Consider the following 13,326-nt stretch of genomic DNA (forward strand, 5'->3'; position numbering starts at 1 on the left):
GATTTTCTTTTCAGACTGTCTACCCACAGAAAGACATGAGCAAAAGGGGAAAGGTTGATAGCAAAAGAGTGGCAGACAGAAATGATGTTAAAAGGAGAAGACAGAAAGAGAGCGATGTGTCTCAGTGGGTTCTGATGTTACCAGAGTTGCAGATGAGGCATTTAGAGGTTAAGTAAAGTTCAAGGGCCCAGGGTGTGAACCTTGACAGGAACGCATGAGGAGAATCATGTATGCAGAGATCTAGTTGTATTTGAAAACACTGAATTCAGGTTATTGGTGAAGAAAAGATGAAGAGGAAATGGATAATGAGGAAAGAACAGACAGACTGTGCTCTGATACATCTCCGTTCTTCACATCCCTCTGTGTTTTATTTCCACAGACTGTAATAATACATACAGCCAGTTTTGGATTTTACCAACCGATTTGGCACGTGTGTGTGTGTGTGTGCGTGCGTGCGTGCATGCGTGCGCGCGCGCGTGTGTGTGTGTGTGTGTGTGTGTGTGTGTGTGTGTGTTTGTGTGTAATCATGCTGGGTATGCTAACAATAGCAGCTGTCACAACAGCTTTCCTTCTTTCTTGCACAGCTAGCAGTACAACCAAGTCCAGCAGGAATGGAGCATTTTTACTGCCCTTCTCTTAAAATGTGTCTACTCACCAGGTCCGGGTAGGCCATGGCCCCCAGGGGGGTGGGTGTAAGGGGGCATGACACAGGGCTCTGCGGCCTTCCTCTGTCTGAGGAGTGCGGCGGTGAAGAGGGTCAAGCTGCCATGCCTGCAGCCTCCTGTGGGACGGGGACTGAGAACAACTGCAGCAATCACCTGAACAAAGGAATAAAAGAGGAGCAAACATGTCCTGGTCACTACCAATTTAGTCTTTACTGCAGTGTCACACACACACACACACACACACACACACACACACACACACACACACACACACACACACACACACACACACACACCCTTTCTTGCACGCACACACAATGCTGTTTATGCAAAATGTGTATTTTTTGTGTCTACATTCTGTGTCGTGTGTGTGTGTGTGTGTGTGTGTGTGTGTGTGTGTGTGTGTGTGTGTGTGTGTGTGTGTGTGTGTGTGTGTGTGTGTGTGTGTGTGTGTGTGTGTGTGTGTGTGTGTGTGTGTGTGTGTTTACGCAAGCATTACAGGCCCGCCGGTATTTCACAGGCATGAATAATGAATGTGTGCGTGCGTGCATGTGTGTGTCCTTAGTAGTTAGCATAATCAGTTTCCCTTTAACACAGACAGACCTGCAACAGCAGCCGCCTCACAGGCACAGACACCAATACAGGAAAGCAAGAGTTGAGAATGAGGACAAGAAGATATTTAAATGAAAGCATGGACAGAAAATTACACAGAGAAGACGGTGACGCGTGGAAAGTGTTAAGGGAACAGAAATAAATGCCATGAGAGTAAAGTACAGTTTATAAACTCTGCACCACAATGCAGAAAAAATACACCTTCAAAATATCAAAAATTATTTGCTGAGTCTGGAAAAAAAGACCCAAGTGAGTCCAAGGACAGCTGAGCAAACTTATGTTTCCCTAAAAATAAAATAGACATGTTTTAACTCCATCTGTCTGTGTGGCCAGCTGGCATCTTAATTTTAAGTATTTAGACAAATTAAACCACATAATTAGTGATCTGACTGCATTAAGCAATATAAAGATGTTTTAGTTTGTTTTATCTTGTTTGCAGGCCTGACTAGAACTAACAGGAGTTATCTTTGATCGGTAGTAAATGTTGTATTTAAAAGAGTCATCTTGTTACTGTTGTAAGGAGTTATCACAGGGATCACTGTGTTAGCTGCTCCATGCAGCAGAGGGTTGTTTCACACCCTGAGGGCCAATCAGTGCAATGTTTGAAAGCTGGAGTTCTACTGCAAGAAGAAAAAAGCCTTTTTTGTAACCGACATCAAACCCAATCAACAGCGTGTGAAAAATGGCAAGAATCAGATTAGAATGCTGTTTGTTTTGCTTTTTTTTTTTGCCGCTGGCTGCTGGTGCCGAAACCCTGAAACCGTCTTTCTTCATTTGGCAGTTGGGTTGATTACAGATGAAGTTGCATTCGAGTGTGTGTTTGTTCTGGTTTCTAGACACATGCTGTGTGCAGTAATTATGTAAATATGCACCTGTGCCACCTTAAACAGGCATTCGAAAGAAGAGAAAAATAAAATAGCACATGGCATTAGGGCTGACAGGTTAGCTACGCTTATTTAAGGTGCTGTAAAGTTGTATTTGTATGACGTTCATCAGTTTGTTGGGAGTGTCAGTGGGTCATTTACAGCTGGTTAAATATGGAAATTAGAGGAGTCGATAAAATAAGAGCTGAGAAAGGAAAAAGGTGTGGAAAAGGAAGGAGAAACAGGAAACCCCAGAAGGGGAGAGGAAGTAAAGATTATTGTATTTAGTAAAGAAGGAGGACATTGAGATTTTTCTTCTCATCCTCTAGAGTGTGTGAGCGTGTGTGTGCGCGCGCGTGTGTGTGTGTGTGTGTCATTCGATTTTTCTTCACTTATTCTTTAGATTTAATACTTCCTCCCATTTATTTTTATCTGTCCATCTTCTCTTCAACCATCTTTCATGAGTTTGCAGTTCTGTGTGTTTATGTCATCACTCTTATTCATCCTATTTCTCCATCTTTCTTTCCTTGACAAACAGCAGAGGCATGAATCAAGGATGCTCCGCAGATGGATTTCCTGCATGTGATTAAAGTCACATTAGCCGAGCTCCACTGGGAAATTTCAGCTCTTCTTTCTAAACGAGCACAGAAACGTTGATTAGAAATGAAGGGAGATTGAGGAATTCCTCAAATCTAAAGTTGAACATGTTTGTTTGTTTATGTATTTACTGACTTATTTACTTAGAAGGGCTGTTGTGTTTCGGCAGAAAGGTGGTGATGGAATCAGCTGCTGTTTTCCTGGTTGATCATTATTTGAAACAGGAAAAGTTCACACAAGGCTTGTTATAATAACCTGACCAAAAATCTACACAAAGACCTATTTGTGTGAACACACGTGTAAATACTTGATGCTGGAGTGGCCTGACATGTGACGCCTCACTGTAGTTTCCTTTTCTATTTAATATGATCAAACTTTTTTGTTGACAAATAAGTGTCTTCTGCACAAGTGTGTGTGTGCGTGCGTGCGTGTGTGTGTGTGCGTGTGTGTGTGTGTGTGTGTGTGTGTGTGTGTGTGTGTGTGTGTGTGTGTGTGCGTGTGTGTGTGTGTGTGTGTGTGTGTGTGTGTGTGTGTGTGTGTGTGTGTGTGTGTGTGTGTCTGTGTGAGAAAACTACTCACATAAGTCCTACTTTCACAGCATTTCTCCTGACGTGTCTGATTAATAGCTTTTAATCATTTAGGCCGGAGTTCTACCCTGATTGCCTTCAAATTAAAGTAGAACCAGTGTTTGTGTGTGTGTGTGTGTGTGTGTGTGTGTGTGTGTGTGTGTGTGTGTGTGTGTGTGTGTGTGTGTGTGTGTGTGTGTGTGTGTGTGTGTGTGTGTGTGTGTGTGTGTTCAGCGAGATTTACAAATTTCTTTCCAAACAAGACCATGCACAGAAAAAGAAACAAGCTGTAGAAATTCAAGACAAGATGTGTTCATTGTCATCGTGCATGGTAGAGAAGATGCAGCCAAGCTTCTTAAATCAATTTTTTATGTAATATTTTACACAGACGAGGGGAAAGACTCTGCAGTAACACACACACACACACGCACACACACACACACACACACACACACACACTAAAACAGAGCTTGATAAACAGAGCCATATGTGCTGACAGCCCCCCGCTGCACAAGAGTATGTTTTACCACCAACAGGGACTGGTCAGCTGGTAGATACCTAAACATGATTGTTTTTGTTTTGAAATATTAGTCTTTGAAATTGAATTTTATTTTAGGACTGTCACTTTCAACTCTGATTGGACACAGCAGGCTATATATATTAGGATGGGCATTAGAGGGATTTAGATTTGGCATTTGACCGCTACTTTTAATTTAAAGTATCTTCCCGCCATTTTAATTACATTTCATGTTGAGTTTATTTGTCATGGCAACAGTTTACATACTTTTGTATCTCAATGTCAGCTGGAGAAAATGCAGTAGTTTGGATGAATGATTACGAGTCAGATGGATGGTGTCACTTAAGCCAGTTGCCATTTTTCTTGTTAGACATGCCAAGTTACTGCACAAAGCATGTAATCAGTTATTTGTTTCATTTAGAATGATGTCAGAGTGGATCTATGTTACGTGGCAGATAGTCAAGTTGCAGACAGAGGCATAAAAGCCTCGGGGACGTCAGGCTGACGAGGCCTCGTGCTCATTTCATAATCGTATAATCACGCTGCAGCTTCAGCGAGCCCAGCACTTTCACATCACACCTTAGAAAACAGTGCATGAGTTAGCAAAGCACCATGCTGCAGGTAAAAGAACTGAGATTCAACTCCTTTTAATAGCACCAGTCAAAGATTTTAAATGGAATAAAATTAAATAAGATAGAGTGAAGGTCAAACTGAAAAGAGAACCAGCTTCGTTAGCTTAGTGCAACTTTAACCAAAGCCAAGTTTCTATAAAAATATGCTGTTTAACTAGTCCATCAAAAATTAAATCAATTTTATTCCCAATATTACACCTGTTGTTGTCCTCGCACCAGTTGCACTGCAACGTAACACCGTGATGTGAAGCAGTTTTGACGTGCAGCCAAAGTCAGAGCTGCAGATAACATGACAAGGCAAATGGATGAGTGGCTGAGCTGAATAGGAAGTCTGGCTGGACCTCTGGCTAAAAATTTATATTAGAGGTACTTGCAGAGTGTTAGCTGAAACCAACTATACCAGGAGTTTTTGCAGAACTTTACAATTTGCTTGTCTGTAGAAAGAACAAAATAATCATCTTCATGAATCTAAAGGTTGTGTTCCAAGATGGTTTGATCAGTGATTTCTCACCTTTATCGGGCTTTTCCTTCAAACCCAAACATCCCTGTCACAGTGCGTTTGGTTTGTGTTTTCTTTGTCCAGGAAACAGCCAAAAGGCTGACATTTTCAGCACCTACTCCCTCACAGCGTGCACTTTGTCTGCATAAGAAAGGACTTCATATTTGTAAAGAAAACAAAAGGATGGACCATTTTGTGATGTTAAACGCAAACAGTCTTCTGTGTCGTTCACCAACTGAGATAAAGAGCTGAAATATATGTGTGTATGTGCGTATGTGTGAGGGAGTGATGGAAATCCAACTAACACCTCCCATAGACTTACCTGTTCACCAAATGTTTCAGTCAGTAGCAGTATTGCAGCTTTCCGTCATCGCCCATTCATCCAAAAACCCTGTCTGAAAAACAAAAGATCACGAATTTCCCAAGGGACGAAACATCGAAGCAGAAATGTCCATCCATCAGCTCAAGATTGTGGTGAAAGGAATATCAGAGCATTAATCCTTCTTTCAGTACAGGCACCAAACCCCAATGATTGGTGAAAAAGGAGGGATTGTTTTCAAAAATAGAGGGATTGTTGGAAAAACGGAGGTAAAGAGAGGCTTAGAGGAGTGATGGGAGGATAAGATCCTTAGATGTAGAGGGCTGGAGATAGTTAATCCTTTCCTTCTGATCTTTTCCCCGCGTGAATGACATGTCCAGTGCTGTCCTGCTTGCTGGCTCGTGCGCTGCTGTGTGTCTGAGAGGCGTGAGTGTGTGTGAAAAAGAAGGAGAGCGTGTCTGGGAGAGAGAAAGAGCGACAACGGCATTAGGTTGCTGGCGTCATGCGCTTCGCCTTTTCTGTGTGTCGCTATGTTTGTGATTCCAGCTCTCAGCACGCGTCCCAATGTGTATGAGCTCGTCTCCCATGTGTCTGAAAGTGCTGGTTGCTTTTCTTTTCTGTGTGTGTATGCAGCCGTGTGAGTGTGTGTGTGTGTGCTTTGTCAAATATAGTAACATTAGTGCATGCTGCCTGTGTCTGCCTGCAGCTCTCCAGCAGTGACAGAGAGAGGATGAGGGAGGTGGAATACAGAGCGAGAGATAATGCGAGAGTGAAAGCCAAGAGAGGGGTGAGGGGGAAATAGAAGGGGGGAGGCAGGAGTGGGAAGCAGGGAGAGAAATGAAGTGGTCTGTCAAAAAATCTAAAGGTAAGAGGGAGATGAGGGAGGTAGAGATGAGGTTGAAGGAAAGAAGGGGAGATGTGTGATGAGAGGAGGAGGGACGAGAATCTCCCTCTGCCACACAGGCTTTTCTCCTCCCTCCGTGTATTTTTCTTTTTTTCTGCTCACATCTCCCTCACACGCCTTTCATTTTCAGTCTGTTCCCTGTGGCATCTCTTGTAACGCTTGCCTGTGTGTGTGTGCGTGCGTGCGTGCGTGCGTGCATGCGTGTGTGTGTGTGTGCTGACACACATGCACACAATCTCGTGTTAGTGAGGAGAAAGTGTGGTCCTCTGCAGATGAAAGCAGCATATTTTAAATAAAGAGTTAAAGTATTGGTCACGATTTTCATTTTCAGTGAGATGGAAGGTGTGTAAAGGGGTGTGTGTCGGGGAGTCATGAACTGATTAGGGTTTTCTTTGTTTGCACACACACACCATATAATTACTTGGCTGCTCGTCCTTACATGGAGTGAATCATAGTTGACACACACATATACACATTATGCTGTTAATGAGCGTGTGAATCACTTGACACAGTTGGCAGCAGGTAAATGAAAGACGACTGTTACCGTGATGAAATGAGCCAAAACTATTCATCTGTTCTACTTTTTAGAAGTTGTTTTCATCCAGGTGTTTGCTGCTTCCTATTCACTGATTCACCACAAAATTCAGAGTGATGTTTTTGCTAAATCGGTCTGGTTATATGGGCTGATCGTCAGCCAGATGGCTGACATTCAGCCCTGTAGCAGCACTCATGAAATGTCCTTGAGTGAACCTTCAGTTGCCGTCAGCCTTGAGGACGTTGTCATGTAGATGGTCTTAACCTCCAGTCTTCCCATTATGAGTGTTGTGGGAGAAAATACCTTTCAGTTGATGGAATACAATGATTTACCAGATAAACAAGACCATTTATTAGTTTTTATGTCACTTAAAGGGAAACTAGGCTGTTTTGGTTTGCTTTTAGCACCCCCTTGTGTCCGTTTGTTAAAAACGAAAGCAAAACCTATCTCCTTGCTATGCGGTCGTCTTTTTAACACCTTAATCTAACAGTTGGAACGTCTCCCCAGCCTTCCTTACTGTCTACAGGAGTGATTCATTGCTAAATCTAACAAATCGGATGAGTTCCTGAAACATGGCCCGAGAAAATAATTTGAAATATCAAAAAGTTGTATTATATGGCTTAAACTTAATTTTTATTATGATAATCTGCTGAATGTTGTACAAGATGTGTTTTATTTTAATCATAAAGTACCGGTGGCGCCAGTGCTCGGCAGCCTCGCCTCTGTCAGTGCGCCCCAGGGCAGCTGTGGCTACATCGTAGCTCATCCCCACCAGTGTGTGAATGTGTGTGTGAATGGGTGAATGACTGATTGTGTTGTAAAGCACCTTGGGGGGTTTCAAGAACTCTAGAAGGCGCTACATCAAATACAGGCCATTTTACCATTTTACTTGTCAGATGCTAAACTGGAGGTTTTAAAGCCAACTGTACTGACTTTAGGTGCTCGAACCTAACTCAAATATCAGCAGATAATAAAAAATACTTTAGTTGGATACATAATTATCTTGTTGTGTTGCTTGATTATAATCAGATGTGTTCGGATGTGGCCTAATAGTTCGATTTGGGCCTTTTTATTTCATCCAGTGAGTAAACCATATCCCTTCACAGTGGCCTAGTGGTAGAGTCTCTGCCCTGGGAGTGGGAAATCGGGGTTCAAATCCCTGTCAGGTCATGCCAAAGATTAAAAGTGGGACCCACTGCCTTCCCACTTGACACCCGGCTTTAAGGAGTTAGGTTGGAGGGTTAAACCACCAAATAGTTCCCGAGCACAGCCACTGCTGCAGCTCACTTCTCCCCATGGGGATGGGTTAAGTGTGGGGATGGGACTTTGAATTTTGAATGAGACACTCTAGCACTAAGATCTATAGAGGAAGGTTTTTCTATCAAACTGGTTTTGGTGATGTGTTTCAAGTCAGAAAACCAGTCGGCACCAGTTTTGGTTAGACTCTAGATTCCAGATTTCCTGGATCAGAGTCAAGAATCAAATTCATCAGAGGCTGAAGTAATAAAATGCAATGAGAGACAAGTAATAAATGAAATCTACCAAAGTTAAACCAGTGAGCTTCAGCAGCAACAGGACGTGGATGTCAGGATCACATTATTTCTCATTTTAGCAAAATTTTGAAATGCTCTTCAGGTGTTTATAAATCCTGCTTGAGAGTGTGTATAACTTTTGTTTAGTGGATAAGGAATGAGTGTTTGTGGTTCAGCACCATGGACAGCTCACAACTGATGTATGAGAACAATGATAACGTTGTTAAGCGGCAGGTATGTCATACCTGTGAATCCCAAGCTGCTTGTTTAAATTTTGTTTTTTCACTGCAAACAAATTTTCTAATCCTGCACAAGTAAGGTGAAAAGTCAGAAAGGTTTTGGTGAATCAGCTTTGCCTGATTAGCAGCCAATCTAATTTCTGACATGTATACATCTTCAGTGAAATAGGCTGACTGTTTAATACGTATTTGTACAGGTCAGGTAAAACTGTAGACTGGTCAAGCTTCCTGTTCCTGCAGAGACACACAAACAATCCGCTCACCGGCTCTCTGGCTTCCTGTCCAAATGCAGGCACTGATTGATGAATACAGTTCTTGGCAAACAGAAACCCAGTTTAGCTGCCAGTGGAGCTTGCCAGTAAGACTAAAATGACTGAAAAAACAAAGATTCAATATGCTGTCATGCATAAAAGTGGGGAGGGACTATCTGCTCCAACCCCTGCAGTGGTTATATCACTTTATCTGTGTGTGCACATGCTTGTGAGTTTATCCTAAAATGCGAATCAGTGCTCTAATTAGTGATTTAGTCCAACCTCTTCAGAGTGCCAGATAGAGATGAGAGTTGAAGTCACAGAGATTTTAATGCCAGACTCATTCTGGTGGAAATTGAGACACTTGTGTGTTTCAGGTGATTCAGTGACTTTATTTTCATTTGGCTACTCTGAAACTGTGTGACTAAAGAAATCATCTTCTCTGCGTATGTTTTTTTAGCCTTTGAACTCATTTCACGTCAACATTAACGTGTTTTAAGCGACCTTGCAGTGTGCAGCCGCTGAAACGACTGAAGTCTGTGATGTAACCTGAATGCCCTTAGCATTCTTTCATGCATCAAGTCTATCTTTGTCATTAAGCTCTCACGCAGACATCGAGAAACATAGCGGTCACTGCTTTTGCTTTAATGTGAGTTATGTAAATCATGAGGATCTTTGCTTGTTCTGCTACACTCAGGGCTGCACTTTGCTCCCACCATCACAAAGCCACATGTACATCTAAGTTTTGAACCCCAGATAGAAATGCTTAATGTCCGTCAAAGCCATGAGTCAATGCTTCCTGTGCATTTGGCGAAAGGAGCTCCTGGCACAGCAGCCAAGGCATTTTTTATTGTTTTGTTGCATGAATGATTCAGGAAAAATTATTTGCAGCATTTGTTTAAAGCAAGGATGGTAATTTATAACGTTCTGATTTATTACATAAACCCAGCATTTCACTTTCATATTTATAACAGAGCTAAAGGAATAGTGTTTTATTTATTATCTTGAATCTGTGATTAAATTCCTGCGGTCCTTTCTGGCTTTTGCTTCCAATTCTGATGATATATGAATTTAGACTCCGCTTGCTGCTGTAAATGGATGATCATCACCACCCCATCCCTTCTTTCACAGAGTATCCTCTTACTCTTTATCTCTCTTTTCCTTTGTTTTCTCCACTCAACCATGTGGCTCCTTTACTTTGTAATTAACGTTGCTACTTGGCGAGTGTCAGTAGTGATGAATTGACCCAAGGCGTTGTAATAAAACCCACTTTAGGCCAGGATCTGTTCTAGTTCCTGCAAAGGCCAAGTGACTTTAAGAGACTTCATACACAGAAGGGAATGCATTTGTTTATCATGCTAACTCTTCGTGTTTGTTATTGTTTTTCAACAGCAAATTAAAAATATGCCCCTGAAGCAGTTTGTAACCAAGTGGATGCCTTTTTAAAAAACTAATCACACATTAGCCAAATATTCTATTTTTATTGTAATTCTCAAAACATGCATTTATGTGGCCTGAAATGTAACAGTTTTTTTTCCTGCCTTGCAAAAATAATTTAAACTGTTCCCCATTTCAATGTGTTAAAGTGTGGTTTATTGATTTATTCAATACATTTGCAGTGTTCACTAGAGTAAATCAATGCCTTATGTGTCATTAAAAAAGCTATGATGCTCCTGTTCTAAGATGCAGAAGTTTGCTGGTGCAGAGGTGGGCTGAAAACAGCAGGATTGCTCATTATTATTAATGATATGCACATGCCTCACTTCTGATTGGCTAACAGAACGCATTAGCCAACCAACACACTCTCCGCTCTCTCTCTCATCACTGCAAAAAAAATGTTTTTTTATATTTCGAGGAGCTAATAAAATATATTTAAATTCCTCTTCCAGAACCTAAATTAATTATCATTTTTTAACCTCATTCTGTTTCTTTCATAAAATAATACATCAAATTAAAGCATAAGATCATTTAAGTTTTAGCAGCATTATAGTGTCACCTTCAGCTTTTACTGCACGTGCAATGCAAAAATAATGCAAAATATCTGCAGTATAAAATAACATGTGCTCTCATATATGAAGTTTTTGAGGATGGTCATGCATGCATTTGCTCTGGCGTTTTCATATTGGGTGGAATATAAACTTAAAGAGCAAGTCACCCCCAAATAAACTTTTTTTTTGCTGATAAACTAAATAAGCGAGTGTCTAATCGTGCTGCAGACACGTGTCGTCAATAATTTGGCACTTCAGTGCATCTTAGTTAAAATTTAAATAATCTGCCTAAAACTGTCAGTGTTGTGCCGTTGTCAGGTAAAAACTCTGCACTGTATTTTAATTTAAATCTGCCACCGCTATTGGCTAAGAAGTATGCTATGATGTAAACTGGTACATTATGATGTCACAATGCTGTCGTGAGCCTGTGTGTGTATTTGTTAGCGGCTTCGCCCTCTCGGTCTGCCAGGCAACAGCATTTGTTGCATTTTTCAAACATGAAGTGGGAGTGGAGTTAGACTCTGGTAGGGGTTGACTTGCTCTTTAAGGTTGCACCTTTACAAAAAAAAACCTCAGAGTTTAAGAGGACTTGTGTTTGTTGCATTTTTCTCACTGTGTCCATTCTGTCACTACACAACAATTTAAGTAGTTCGGTCAACAGATGGGTTAGCAGTGGTTAGAGCTGTTGCCTTGCAGCAAGAAGGTCCTGGGTTCGCTTGCCGGCCTGGGATCTTTCTGCATGGAGTTTGCATGTTCTCCCTGTGCATGCGTGGGTTCTCTCCGGGTACTCCGGCTTCCTCCACAGTCCAAAAACATGACTGTTAGGTTAATTGGTCTGTCTAAATTGTCCTTAGGGGTGTGTGTGTGTGTGTGTGTGTGTGTGTGTGTGTGTGTGTGTGTGTGTGTGTGTGTGTGTGTGTGTGTGTGTGTGTGTGTGTGTGTGTGTGTGTGTGTGTGTGTGTGTGTGTGTGTGTGTGTGCATGATTGCTTGTCCTGTGTGTCTCTGTGTTGCCCTGCGATGGGCTGGCTCTCTCTGTCCAGGGTGTACCCCGCCTGATTGCCCATTGACTGCTGGAGATAGGCACCAGCCCCCCCCCCCCCCCCCCCCGCAACCCTACATGGACAAAGCGGGTTCAGAAGATGGATGGATGGATGGTCAACAGATTATGATGTATTTTAGCTTCACGCACAAACTCACTTAAGGTTTATTCCCTCTGAGAGCCTCATTAATTTAGCCAAGCTGATTTGTTCTGAAAAGTGCCAAATTCGTCACAGACAGGCAGATGGTAGAGGGGGATTTCCTAGAAACGAGGAAGAGAGCTGGGCAAAAAAGAGACGGATGTGAGGCATGGGAAAGGAGAGAAAAATAAAGGCAGAAAATGGATGAAATAATTTTTAAAAGGCAAACCTAAATTCCATTTGGCTCCTTTTTATAAAAGATTGCCACCTTAAAACAGGGGAAAGTGAAGTGGTTTCATCGGTTTTCTTATTATCTGGCTCTCTCTCTCTCTCTCTCTCACACACACACACACACACATACACACAGGAACATGTTTTTTCTCCAGTCTCTCCACTATGAATGATTTAGTGAGTGTGCCTCTAACAGTATTCAATATTCAAAAGGACTCAGAAACTAGGTTAACTTAAGGTATTCTCCAGTTGCCTAAAAGGCCCACACTTCTAATGAATGTCAACAGCATTTAGTTTTATTTATCAGACGCCAGTCATTTAGCTCCCTCAGTTCTGCCCTGACATCTTCAGGCTCTGGTGGTGATCTCTTTTCGACACGTCTCACTGGGTTGCCCAACTAAACAAACACTTTTAGCTTCTCTCTTCAATCTTCTGTTTGAAATAACTTTTTTAAATCCACAATTCAGAATTTATTTTACAGATTCCCTGCTTGGGCGGCTCTCCAGTAGATGTGTCCTGCCTTATTGGAGTGTATAATTAAAAGCTACTTAGCCAGCAACACGTGCCACCCTTCTACACGTTTAATTAAAAAATGATCACGTGGTTCTGCTCGTACACGTGCCCTCGTTTGCATCCTCAGCATCCAAAAAGTTGTGCAAGATGAGACACTCCTGCTGAGAGAGGAGGAGATGGACTATGGTGAGACAGAGGGGAAGACAAGGAAAGGGAGGTTGAGTCATCATCATTTCATCCAATCACCTCACTCTGCCTGTTGCTTTGGTAACGTGATGTCAGTGCAGCCTCAGTCAGCTCCGGTGAGGTTAGTGCATGTTAGCACAGAGGCGTGCGAGGGCTTGTGCAACTCTCTTGGAGTCACACAAAAAATAACCTTGGCACAACTTTAGGGGTTTGATTCTTTTCAAATGTTAAATGTGTGTTTTCAGTTTTGCCACATTTTTATGCATTTGGTTAGGGTTAAACGCGTGCACGAATATTCTGGTGTTTCTGCTAGTTTCACTGTTGCAGGTGCGTAGAAATCAGAATTTGCAAAAACCCTTAAGTTTGTTGCCTGGCAACATTTGTTTGTTTTTTATTGCAAGTCTGCAGAAGCTTTAGTGAACATCACTGCCTTTGAGCAACAAAAAACAGTCATTTTGGTGTTTGAGTTGCAAAGGGCTTTGTTTTAGGGTCATGTTT

At 41.9% G+C, this 13,326-nt stretch overlaps 2 protein-coding genes across 7 annotated transcripts in view; one reads left to right on the forward strand and one right to left on the reverse strand.

Annotated features, from left to right (window-relative positions):
• The window catches only part of lrtm2a (leucine-rich repeats and transmembrane domains 2a), a 30,831-nt gene extending 24,680 nt beyond the window's left edge, over nt 1-6,151 (reverse strand). The window contains exons 1-3 of one of the 2 annotated variants that reach the window (XM_054739710.2): nt 5,274-6,151; nt 4,964-5,092; nt 656-818 (exon numbers count right to left, since the gene is read on the reverse strand). In XM_054739710.2, coding sequence (XP_054595685.2) covers nt 656-704 — 49 coding nt within the window. In that variant the 5' untranslated portion in view covers nt 705-818; nt 4,964-5,092; nt 5,274-6,151. The remainder of the gene's footprint in view (nt 1-655; nt 819-4,963; nt 5,093-5,273) is intronic. The other variant, XM_015958964.3, reaches the window with a different exon arrangement.
• Nucleotides 1-13,326, forward strand: part of cacna2d4a (calcium channel, voltage-dependent, alpha 2/delta subunit 4a) — a 110,501-nt gene that overhangs the window by 65,597 nt on the left and 31,578 nt on the right. The gene's annotated exons all lie outside the window — the stretch shown is intronic.

This window comes from Nothobranchius furzeri, chromosome 1 (assembly GCF_043380555.1).
Source record: "Nothobranchius furzeri strain GRZ-AD chromosome 1, NfurGRZ-RIMD1, whole genome shotgun sequence".
Lineage (NCBI taxonomy): Eukaryota > Metazoa > Chordata > Actinopteri > Cyprinodontiformes > Nothobranchiidae > Nothobranchius > Nothobranchius furzeri.